The sequence below is a fragment of the Dromaius novaehollandiae genome, chromosome 9 (genome assembly GCF_036370855.1).
Source record: "Dromaius novaehollandiae isolate bDroNov1 chromosome 9, bDroNov1.hap1, whole genome shotgun sequence".
Taxonomy (NCBI): domain Eukaryota; kingdom Metazoa; phylum Chordata; class Aves; order Casuariiformes; family Dromaiidae; genus Dromaius; species Dromaius novaehollandiae.
In genome coordinates, this window is record NC_088106.1 from 6,108,027 (window position 1) to 6,120,384 (window position 12,358).

General features: G+C 43.1%; 1 protein-coding gene across 7 annotated transcripts in view; it reads right to left on the minus strand.

Annotated features, from left to right (window-relative positions):
• MECOM (MDS1 and EVI1 complex locus) overlaps positions 1 to 12,358 on the minus strand; it is a 363,383-nt gene that overhangs the window by 15,611 nt on the left and 335,414 nt on the right. For 4 of the 7 annotated variants that reach the window (XM_064516589.1, XM_064516588.1, XM_064516592.1 and 1 more), the window contains 3 exons: positions 10,092 to 11,448; positions 7,988 to 8,075; positions 5,010 to 5,036 (listed from right to left, as the gene is read on the minus strand). In XM_064516589.1, the coding sequence (XP_064372659.1) occupies positions 5,010 to 5,036; positions 7,988 to 8,075; positions 10,092 to 11,448 (1,472 nt within the window). The remainder of the gene's footprint in view (positions 1 to 5,009; positions 5,037 to 7,987; positions 8,076 to 10,091; positions 11,449 to 12,358) is intronic. The other 3 variants (XM_064516591.1, XM_064516590.1, XM_064516593.1) reach the window with 2 other exon arrangements.

Genomic DNA, 12,358 nt, shown 5'->3' on the forward strand with positions numbered 1-12,358 from the left:
GCGAGGGTCGCCCGTCCCACGCCGGAGCGGGTGCTCCGCCACACAAAGCTCCGTTAAAAGCGGACCGAAGGGTTCAAGCAGCTACCGGCGGTAGCAGGGAAAGGCAGACTTTCCCAGAAGGCTGAAAGTCACCAATGAGGCAGATTCAGGCAACTTAGGCGAGCAACAGACTGCGAAGCCTCAAATTAAAAGAACTGCAAGTATAAGAACTTTAATTGGACGTTGCGTCTTGCTTACTGCACTTAATGGCTAACGGAGGCTGCGGCTCCCATTCATTTGGCTAACCCTTTTTTGACTCCATTTATGTTTTTGTCAAGAAGTTCACCGATTTAATTAGGCGCATATGAAAAGATACTAGCTTTTCTTCCCTTCAAGCCTTTTGCCTCATAATTCAGCTGGGCGCCCCTCATTTTTTTGTATTGTAAAAACTAATGAATAGCCATTTCCCATTCAGGTTCTGCACGCCATTCACGGTTTCGGAGAAGTGTGCCACAGCTCCCTCGGGCACTTCTCTTCCAAGCTGAAAAATCAAAACCTACTTAGTCTCTTTTTGTATGGAAGCTATTCCATACCTCTGATGCTCATTGTTGCACTTTTCTGTGTCTTTTTTAATTCTGCTATATCCTTTTAGAGAGGGACTTCAGCTGTATTCAAGACCTGAAAGCAATATAACATAATGATGTTTTCAATTCCTCGCTGCTAAGCACTGAGATGATATTTTCATAGAACTATTGACTCCAGGATCTCTTTCCTGAATGATACGAGTTGAGATACACTTTCCCCTCTGTATTACTTGCTACTTACTGACACTGAATTTTATTGCTATTTTAATCCCCAGTGACTCAGCTTTCTGTGATTCTCCTGCAAAATCTTCACGGTCAGCTTTGGCTACTCTAAATAAACAGCTGCAAACTCTGCTGTTTGCCTGCTCACTCTCCTTCCTACAGTGTTTACAAATATATTTAGCAGCTCATATCCCACTGAGAACCCTAGGCAGATCTGGTGATAATCTTTAATGACAGTAAAAATTGCTAATGTATTCTTTTCCTGTTTTTTTTTAGCTAATTAATAACCTGAGAGGTGACTTCCCCTCTTACACAATGAAAGCTTTAGTTCCTTTAAGAGTTCTGGGTACGAAGCCCTACTTCAGTTGAAACACAAAACCAAAGTAGTGCTTACTCCTTCAAAACACTCTCATTACTGACTTGTAAAGAACCAGGTGCCTCTACAGGAGCCGTACTGACCTCTTTGCCTCCACAGGAGCTGTGCTGACCTCTTTGCCTCCACAGGAGCTGTGTTGACCTCAGCCTTAACTGTGGAGATGCTACTATGCTCAGCAACCCACAGAACTGGGCCAAGCTGTCAGATGTAGCATTTGTCCTTAGAAGAAAGGTGGGTGTTCGTAGGAAAGAACTGCCTCTTCCAGCCTGTAATCCAAAATCTCCTTCTAGGCTGAAGTCCTCCGCTGCCAAAAATTAGACTAGTAAGATTGCCTCCACCTGGCTCCCTTGAGCCATGCGTTATCATATGGGAAATGAGTTTTGGCAGCCCTTTCATCGTCACCTGTTTTCAGCCTGGCATTTCTTCTCCGAGACGTGTTAGGTGCACGCCCTCAAGGTAAAACCATGCCTTCAGAGCTGCCTGGCCTGGCCTCTGCATGCAAGGCCTCCAAGGACTTCTTCCAGGAGCTGAGGCTTAGGCTTGGGGCCAGGTTTATAGCCCGAAAAGCTGGCCCGGTCCTTAGCACGGCTTTCAGGAGGGGGCTGAGCCCCAGCCGAGGCTGAGAGCGTAAGGGCTGAGGTGATCCCCAAAGGGGACACGGGGCGGCAGCGACCCGGGCGGGGAAGCACGGTTTGACCCGGAGGATGGCATTAGTCTAGCTGCCACGTCCACGGAGAAAGGTCGCCAAGGAGGTAGAAGAGCGAGAGGATTGCATTACGCATTTTTACATAAAGTTACTGCCTTCTGGACAAGTAATATCTGCTCCTAATCTGAGATCAGTGAATGACAGCATTTTATATAGAACAGTAACTTTTGATTTACATATGAGAGTTGTTGATTCTATCTGCGTCCAGATGTCTGGAAAAGGAAGCAGCTTTACCCCCACCTCCCTCCTGCTCCCTCAGAGGCTATTAACCTCCGACTGACGCAAACTAATATGTAGTCACAATTCCCCAGCTCAGACTCAGAAATGCAGACATTACCATAATCGGCTAAAACAAGTATTTATAAACATTTCAACAGGCAAGATATCATCAACAGGGGCTTTGGATATTTATCTTAAAATTTATTAACCAACCGAAGAAAAAGTGACATAAATAAGCAAGGTTTGTTGTTGCTGTTTTTTAAGAATAACCTGATGATATGAAATAATCTAGCAGACAATGTCATGAATTACATGACCTAATGTTTTACAAACTAGACTCCTTTAATGCTATTATCGTAAAAACAACTGACTTTATGGCCATAACTCATGGGAAAAATTGTTCATATGTTTGTTTTCTATTTTTACTAGTGTTATTTAGAGAAGTCTCAAAAACCCTACTATTAAAGTTCAGGATTTCTTCCTCCCCAATGCAAGTTATAATGCTTCCTCTAAAAATTATGACTTGCGAATTTGTCTTGTTGTAACTCCATGCATCTGAACATCTAGCCGTGCAACTTGGCTGAGCTTTACTCATGTCCAAAGGACCTGTCACATGTGGCTGAACTTCATGAAACAGTAGTGAGAAACTCAAGCTGATCTCTAGTGTAGATCTAGAACAACTCTATTCATATTAATACAGCTGGTGGGGATTTAAGCTGATCTGACGGAGTGGATCCTGCCTTAGAATAAGTAATATAAATGCTTTGCTAATACACTCACCAAATTTGTTTTCATTCATTTGCAAAAATATTTTAATTATTTACAATGAGTCTCCATAAAGCTATCGCAAATGAAGTCTGAATCTAATTCAAGAACCTCGTTATAGTAACCTTCTTTTGATGGGACCAGAAGAGGATGATAGAGTGTACAGACTAAATAAATCGTGATCCATTGAAGAGAGGGTGTTTCTCATTGATCTGAACTATGGAGTTGCTGCCAAAGAATGAAAAACAATCTGAGATAATCTTGAAATCGATGGCACACTTAACTGTGAATTGAGACAGAAAGGCTCACGTGACATATTCAAATCTTTCAAGATGAAGATTCATCCATGAAGCAGCCTCCTCCTCTAGACAATTTATGCTTTAAATACTTATTTTTACTGCAGCTGCTCAAGCGCTAGCATGGCCAGGAGATATATATACAAACAAAAAAAGCAGGATGACGGAAATTTGAGGACCAAGCCAATATCAGTGAAAGCAGACAGAAGAAACAGACTGCACTGTGTTTTGCAGCTTCACAATTATCCCAAAACAGAGCGGTTTTCTGAAAGAGGAGTGGATCCAGGATGTGCACGCCAAATCCCAAATCCTTCCACAGCCCCTGGATAGTGCTATGCTGAATACACTATACTGCAAAGAAAATGTTTGGGAACCACTTGTGAGCTCTCCAGCTTTGACATCTAACCCTAGTTCATACCTGTTTATTGTCCGAGGCTTGTTCAGAATTACTGAGAAGAATACCTGCCAGCTTTCCCTCTGCTTGTTTTCCTGGTGCTGAGGCATTCGCCCCCGTGAGAGGGGCTGTGGGTCCCCGCTCACACTGCCGGGCGCCCGGGCCTGCGCCCTGGGAATGGGTTTGCACGTGGCAAACTCACTGCCCTACTGACCCAGATGCTTCTCCATCATTGAGTTCACTCAGGGTCTACCGGTGTTTGCAGGAGGCCTTTGGTGCCTGCTTCACACCTGTCAGCTCAGGATCCTAGCGCAAATTATACAGCTGCATAAATAATCAGTTTACAGGTAGAAAATAGGGGAGTTTAAAGCCATGTGTATGTAAAGGAAAGTGATGGTCCAGCATGGCTTTTGAACCGCGCTGCACAGGCATGCTGAGGAGTGCTGGGATCAGCACCCACCTTCACGTGCAGTGCCTTTTTTAAGCACTCCTGCACTAATCCTGCACAGAGACGTACACGTGGAAGGATGCACAGAGATCTCAGATCTCACTCTATGAAATTCTGGCTTCACGTTGTGAAATTTGTCCATGTCTCATTGTGAGTGACGGAGCAAGAGTGAGTCAGGACTAGAGCCACAGTGGACTGGCTCCAGCTCTTCTCCCCGAAGCCTGAAGCTGTGAGGTTGGGAAAAATATGGGACAAGTATTTATGGGTTCAGCACAGCAGCTGAAAAGCCAGCAGTGTACGAGCAAAACACTGTGTTATTTGAGTTACATCTGCAAAAGCAGTTGCTGAGGCTCATGTTTTTATGAACAATTTAGGCATATTAAAAATAACATTTTATAAAAATAGAAGAGTAGGCTCAAATTTATCCCATGGATGCTAAAAGCACAATTTCTGTTCGCATAGGGGGAGGCTATGTAAGTGTACACACAGGACAAATTTGACCCAAACACTGCAAATAAATGGATGTTTTATTTGTGCTTTAAGTACAGCAGAGAGCAATTAAGCTCAAAACTTCAAAGCTATTAAAGTGAGTAACTCCCACTGAAGTCAATATGAGACAGAAACATGAAGTCCTCCGAGTCTCTGTATTTTAATGTCTAGAATGCAGATTAAATATTTATAACTATTGCAATCTAATAAGATTTCAGCCTGAAAATTTTCTCTCCAACCTCTGAAGCAAACAGCTTGGAACGGTTTCAGTTAAATATAAACAAAAACTGTATTTTGAAACCCTTACTGAGGTAAAGCTCCCATTGCCTTCAACAAATAAAAACTGCAGGGTTAGGTAGGCAAAAATAAAGCCAATTTGACATAACAGAATATCATCCACTACAGCTACAACATTCTGCAGGAAAGCGTGGCATGCTCCATAACTGTGTGGTAAGTTACCTTTCATATCATATTTTCCTTATGCAATTTACTTCACAATGATTAAATCAAAAATATAAGCAATGAACTTACCCAAATTCTTTGATCAGGCAATTGGAACTGGGAGCAAAATTGAAACAAAAACAACACATTATTCCTGCATTGGAACCCTCATTGCAATCAATCTACTAAGTACGATTTTATTTTAAGAAATCAATTAAGGTTTTATTCTGAACGCTTTGCTGTATTGGGGCAATCTTTTCCTAAGAATTCAATCCTTGTAATGGTAAATTATTGCAAAATACAGCTAGCTGACCTAATCTATCACAGCTGTTGGGCCACGGGCACTGAAAGGACTTTTGCCCAAGCAGAGATGGAGTAAGGACTACAGGTTTTATGTCTTTAATATCTAGTCCAAAAATCTGTTTTAAAGATCTGTTAACAGTCATATTATTCAGTTAAGAAAATCTCAGTTAAACTCCTGCTTAATCAAATTATAAGTTTCACAAACAAACGTACCTATAGAAATATAAATTTGTAGGAGACAAACATCAGAAATATCTTGTTTATATTTTACATAGATAAATCCTGACAGTAGAAAAGGAAAACTTATGGTGTAATCCACACCTGTACTTTTACAGGGGTGAACAGGACTATAAAACCAAAGCAGCTCTTCTGCGAGCCGTTCCCCGCTCCTCCATAAACACCGAGCCCAATCCTGCCTTTGCGAGCAGGAGAGCCCTGCCTACCAAAGCCGGCAAGCGAGCAGATTTTGACATGGACTTTTTTGACAGGATGTGCGATAGCGGTTTAGCTTCCTTTTACGATGTGTTAAGGGCGCGTGTTACACTCGCAACTTTTTTATCAGTCCGTCCCACAACCAGTTAAAGGCACTGTCCCTAGCAGCGAGGTAAGTGATGAAATGAAAGCCAGTCTTCACCACGGATTTTTTTTCTATTGCACAGTGAAAAATGTGGATGAGCAGGCGAATAGGTGTAACACTGACATTCGCTCCCTGCGCGCGCGATGGGAAAATGCTGCAAGTGTCCAGCAAAACAAGACTATGTGCAACCTGTATTTTACGGGACGCCTATTCCGCCTGGAACAGAAACGGTGGTGTGGGAAGGGCTGCTCGGCCCCGACGAGTCCTGCCGCAGCACACGGCAACTCCCTGTGCAGCAGCACCTTCCCCTGCCATGGTTGTGCTGGGCTAAAAAAGGGAATAAAAGTGTCCCCCTTTCCTCCTCCCCGGCTTCTGGGGGTTGCACTTGCTGCTGCCCCTAGGAATGAGCGTGCTTATCCCCAGAAAATGAAGAGAGCCGAAAGCAGTGCTGAGCTCTCTGCGGCTGCGCACAGGGCAGGCGAGGTGCAGAGCCCCGGTGTCCCACCACCTCTAACGTCGCCTTCTCGTACTCAGTGCTAGACGTGGTGACGTCCCTGGAACTGTCCTCAGCCACCAGCAACAGATTTCACTGGCTCTCTACGAAGAAACCTGGGCGGCCAAACCCCGACATGCTGCCGCCAACGGCACAACCCCCATCGCTGTCCAGGGGCCCAGCCGTCCCCTAACTGCCTGCCTCGTCCTCTCCCCAGACCCCACCAGGGACCTCCAGCTCCCCACCTGGTGCCACCTCAGTGCACACTACGCCGCAGACAAGAGCACCCGACGCGTTCCCGGCCCGCCACAGACGAGATCCTGCGAGCTTATTAGTGCTATCCACTAGGAAACGGGATTTTCTATTTGGTGCTTTGCAACTTTGGCAAATAAAGTAACGCAGCAGGAGCTGCTGAAGACGCGCTCTGGTACGTAAATTCTAGATAACTGTAGTACTTCATTAACTCTTCACTTCCTACAGGTTTTGGAACTGGAAAGGGATTTTCCTGCATTCTCCACCCATGCAAGGGCATTATATTTGCGTATGTGTGACTGTGTGTGCCGTTATCAGCCTTTCCCTGATCTCTCCTCCCAGATCTTCTCCCAAATCAGTCCTTCTCAGACCTCCACAAGTCCCATTTCAGAATACATCCCATACAACAAGGGGTTTAACCACTGATGCCTTCCCTGGCAAAAAGCACGCTGTGGCAGATGATTGCCATCATTGGCCCATGAATTCAGAGGAAGCTGAACCAGAGAAAGGTTCTGCACTTAAAATACAAGACTCATGTAGGGTATCGCTATTAGGATGAGTCTAAAGGGGTTCAAATTTGCAAATACCACAGGGGATTTTAGATTAGGCACAAGATTTAACACACACAAATACTGAAGCAAAATATCCCTGAGCAAGGAGAGGGAGGATAAAACGAGAGTAGGGTGCTGCTGAGGGAAAGCAACGTGAAGTTTTCCCACAGGTACTGTTTCTGCACTACTCACACATTGCAGTTGTTCCTTCAAGGACGCTCCCATAAATTTTTGGTATATAGCAAATAAGAAGCAGGATAGCAAGCATACGGTCTATAAACAGGACAGCAGCCCTCTCACATAGCAAAAGCTGATGTTTTTCAAGCATGTAGAAGGGATTCTACAAAGTCCTTGGACACACTATAGCCCCATGACTTATCTAAGAGAGATGGAGGGTTTGCATTTTGTGAACTGAAAGAGGTATGTAGAAAGTTTTCTCACTTTTCTGGGAGTCCTTAAATATTGACAAAAGGGACTGACCTAATAAAGGCAGGTGAATAGCTGGGATGCTCAGTTTTGTAGGCCTGACTCTGGATCTACATCGTTTCCTTGTAATTAACGTTGACTCCACTGCAACTGCCCGCAGCACTGGAGCCTGCCGAGCAATGGGGCAGCTCCGAATGTTGGTAGTTACGTTACAGTTTTGTAGGAATACAGCTCTAAAACATACATGTAGTTTGAATCTGGCTTCCTCTATAATCAAAACATGTTGTTTCATCTGCAAAACATCAAGAAGCTCAGAACAATGCTTATGTTTTTCCACTACAATGGTTTAGTAAAAATTGTGTGTTTTAGGAAATCCAAAAGTGACTAAGACTGCATTCATTTCTCTGCACCTGCTTTGGAGCATCAACAGGCTTGTTTACAACATCAAAATTCCCAAAATACTTACTTGTGGATGAAACAAGAATCCTGGGGAAGGTCTCAAGTATTTTTCTTTTAAAGCTTCGAGCGGGTCAGTTAACTTTCTTTTCTCTACTCTGTAAATGTTAAAATTAGATTTGCTTGTGATGAATCAGTCTCAAATATTAATAATTATACAGCTACTCATGTTTAAAATAGTCAATTAAACATCAAGTAATTTGTTTTTCAGAGATAATGGTAAAAGCTAAGGAAGTACAGTCAACTCTCGATACCCACGTACAACTCATTACTACTAGTGGGGGTTGTAAAATGCGACTGAAGGGAGATTATACCACTTACATAGGAAATAATCCCATTTTAGAAAACCAGTAATAATGATAACAGAAACCAATGACTAACTACCAAGAACTTTTATGAAGAAATATGGCCCGAGTGCATTTTCCACTCACAGGAGTGGAATTCAAGGCACGAGGAGCTCTGAGCAATAGGTCTCTTCTCATCGGCCCGTGTGAGACATTGCAGCCACGACCCTGGAAACTGCTCTTTGTGCACACAAAGTTTGCGCTGCACAGCGTGGCATGAGAAATACAGGCTCGAAGGAATGCAACCAATCTGCTATATCAGCAATAAAGATTGCGATCAACTAATGCATGCATTTAGGTAATGGAACACAATGCTGATAATTCAGAAGCAGTATGGAAATTTGAGGTCTTTTTGCTTTCTCTACTATTGATGTGCATGGTTTAAGGGAGAGATCCTGTTGTCGTTATATAACTCACGACAAAGGAAGGCTCAGTAACAACTGGCCTCGTGCTACGCTGGCAGAATTTGCATAATTTCATTAGTCTGTAAGGCAGGAGCATAAAATCGGAGTTGCTTCCACTGCTTCAGGCATTTAAAACAAATATGACGCAAAGAAATCCTATGGTCTAATACAGATACCAATCTGGCCTGAATAAAACCACCTCGATAGGCAGCCTCGTATCCTGTTTCTTCATAATGCATACCTGTTGTCTTAGGTGAGAGCATTCTGCAAAAGTTTTGCTATGAGCACTTCTTTTTTAGATAAAGTAAAAAGTAAGATCATTTCCATGTCAGTAAATTTTTTTTAACAGCAGTCTGTAAAATGGGTCATTTAGATTACGGACAAGCATTTTTATGGCGAGTATTTCTCTACTTCTCTGTTCCTGCAGACTAATCTAGATGCATGGCTATTGCGGATTACAGATATGCAAGCAGAATGGCAAAGGGCAAACAGCGGCTGACGTACACAGGACACAGGCGAAATCCCAGGGAAATCAATGTCAGCCCTACTGGAAGGCACAGAGAGACCAGGTTTTTACAACCGGTTTTTAAAACCTCAGTTCACTGTCAGTGCCTACTTGTGTGCCCAAAGTCAAAAGCAAAGCTCCCACTGATTTAATAAGGTAGATCAGATTAAGTAACCCCTTGGTTAGTTTTTGCATACACAAGGACTTTGTGCCCTCACCTGTGTTAATGAAATGCCTAAAAAAATCAACACATTGCTCAAATCAATGTAAAAAAAGGCACAATTAACTCTGAATTTCCATACTCTTTACACACCTTAGGACAACTTTGCATCTTTGCCTTACCTATGAGATGCTCCTTTTTAACACAGGAGGAACTAAAAAGGTGGTGTACAATTGGCCCTGACAACCTTCTGAAATGCACTCTGATTTTCAGGGAACAGAAGAGGAAAGGGGAGGTAAAGCCAGGTGGGAAGCATTATGGAAGAAAAGTAATTTGTTGCAAACCAGTGTTTTCACAGATACAATATACAAAATATACAAACATACAATGCTGATGCCAATTCATTTACAGTAAGAGAATATATTCGACTTCTGCACGTTAAGCCGTGTGTGTTAAACTAATGACTCCCTTCAAATAGGGCAGTAACGAACACTTGCTAACTACAGAATTGCAAGACATGGGGTTTGATCTGAACAGTTCAGATCTGAGGCTGGGTGTCCGGGTTAGCCTTGTCTCCCTGCAACGATGCCTACAGGGCCGGAGGGAGAGGGGACAGGGTTGTCCTGCATCTGCGTGCAGGCAGCGTAGAGAGGTCTAACTAGCTATACTGAAGGATGCTGAGATCCAGCATAATTTTTTACCTGTAAATGGGATCCATAAAGAACGGAGTCGGTCTGGCATGCTGCAAAGAAGACTCAGAAGCTTTCCTCTGTTCAAGGTCACCTCCTTTCTTTTCACCAAAGACGTGGTTTTTCCGAGGCTCGGCTGGTTTTGTGCCACTGGCTCGACTTCTGCTGCCCATGCTGAGATCTAGAGGCTGGTCCTGGCTTGTCACAGGTGGAGCTGCTGGCTTTGAGGGTATAGGAGTAACTGGCTTCTCCTCCTTACGCTTAGTGGTGAGGTCAAAGGGAGACTCAGGGCTTCCCTTTGGGATCTTCTTAATTTCACTGGGTGATTGGGGCTCCATTTTCAAGGGTAACGGTCTCAAGTCTCTATCAGGAAATGGATACATTGATTGAGAGAATGCTGGAAAAAATGGGAGGGGAAACATGGAAGGGTAAGGTAAGGCTCCAACTTTTTTGTCTTGCAGCCCCACAAGTCCTGTTGAACCAAAGTATTTTTCAGCAATAGAAGCAATAGCCTTTATAGAATCATTCACAGCTCCTGACACCGCAGTTTGCTCCTCTAAAGATGGTGAGAAAATGGAATGATTGCTGTGTTCTTTCTTATTATTTATTGAAGCCAAATTCTGAAGAGAGCTTACTTTGTCTTTGAACATTTTACCATTTTCTTTAAATTTCTCTTTCTCACTTTCAATGTCACTTTCCAGATCAGAGCCAGAGGTGGTTTCCAGGTCACTGCCACTGGGGGTACTGACATCGTCAAGGTCACTACTCTCTGACTGGTCACTGAGTTTTTCATGCGGCCTCTCTTCAGAGGACCTCTCTGGTTGAAGCTCCACTGGCTTATTTTCACCTACAGATGGTTGCTTATTTAGTGCCTTCAAAATATCCTGTGTAGCTGGCAGTATCTGAGGATTTGTCATGAGGGGACTTTGACTTTTGTTTGTCTGATCTGTGCTTGGTAGTCCTTTAACAGGAGAACTAGTAGGTATCAAAGGTGGCCTGTGGTACAAGCCTGAAGGAAACAGACCAGGGAAGCTAAAAGAAAATCCAGGAGCTGTTGGAAAGGTAAGACCAGCAGGATGCCTATTGGCTCCAAAATAGTCAGCAAGGCCCGGATTTGCATGATTCATATTAACCATGGACGTTTTATCCATAGCTGGGGTTCCAGGAAGTGAAATGCCTTGGCCAAAAAATCCTCCTGCTGCAAAATGGTTCTTGCCCTCACAAAATCTCCTGTGTTTATTTAAGGAAGACGTAGTGCTGAACATTTGTCCACAGTCTTTGCACTTGATTTGGGTTCTGCAATCAGCATGCATGCGCTTATGACGACAAAGGTTTGAAAACTGAGTATAGGATTTATGGCAGACCTCACCTGTATGTAAACAACAACAACAACAAATCTCAGGCTTTATGGTAATTTCCCCCACCCTCAAAATTTTGCAAATAAAACAATTTTTTACCCTCCAAATGTCAATTCGGAAGTCATAAGGAGAAGTCTGGTTGCACAAATGTATGAAAAGCTACCGTACTATTCCAAAGCAAGGCATCCAAGCAGACAAATGTCTAAAGACAGCACAAAAGAACCCCTCCAACAAACCAGAAAAGGTCTGAAATCACTAAAAGGTAAAGTTTGCTTCCTTGTTTCCTCTTTGTATCGCACAGACTTGCATACTTGGAACCATTATTTCATATTGCATTAGCACCCGGAGCCCGGAGAGGAGCTGTGGCCTCAGGGCTGTAACACCATATGAAGCACTTTTGCCTTTGAATGACTATCTGTCTGAAGACATTCATTTATGTCGCTAGTCGCACGTGTAAAGTTATTCATGAAAATTAATATTTGCAGGGCCAGACCAGAGGCAGCCAGAGCAGCTGCCGCATAGAGCTTTCAGTCTAAAAGATGCCAAGGATATAAAAGAGGTGAAGAAGGAGGCAACCAGATATTTACAAGCACATGCTATTATTAACAAACAACATTTTTTTCCATTTACAATTAAGAAGTTAATCTTGCGGAAGTCTAAGCTACGGTTTCTAAAATAACCTCAGTCAAGTACTCTCACCTGTCCCAAGTATTTCTATTCGTGTAATGCATATGGTCACTGTGATATAGCAACAGGTGCCTTGGAAGCCATGACTCTAAACTCCACATCTTAACAACGTTATTAGTCTTAATATTGCTTATTTCTCCCTCGCATGTGAAAAAATATACTACATTGTGAAAAAATATACCATATTTCTACAACAATTTCCTTTAAAAATGCAGCGGTATTTTTTTGCATGTC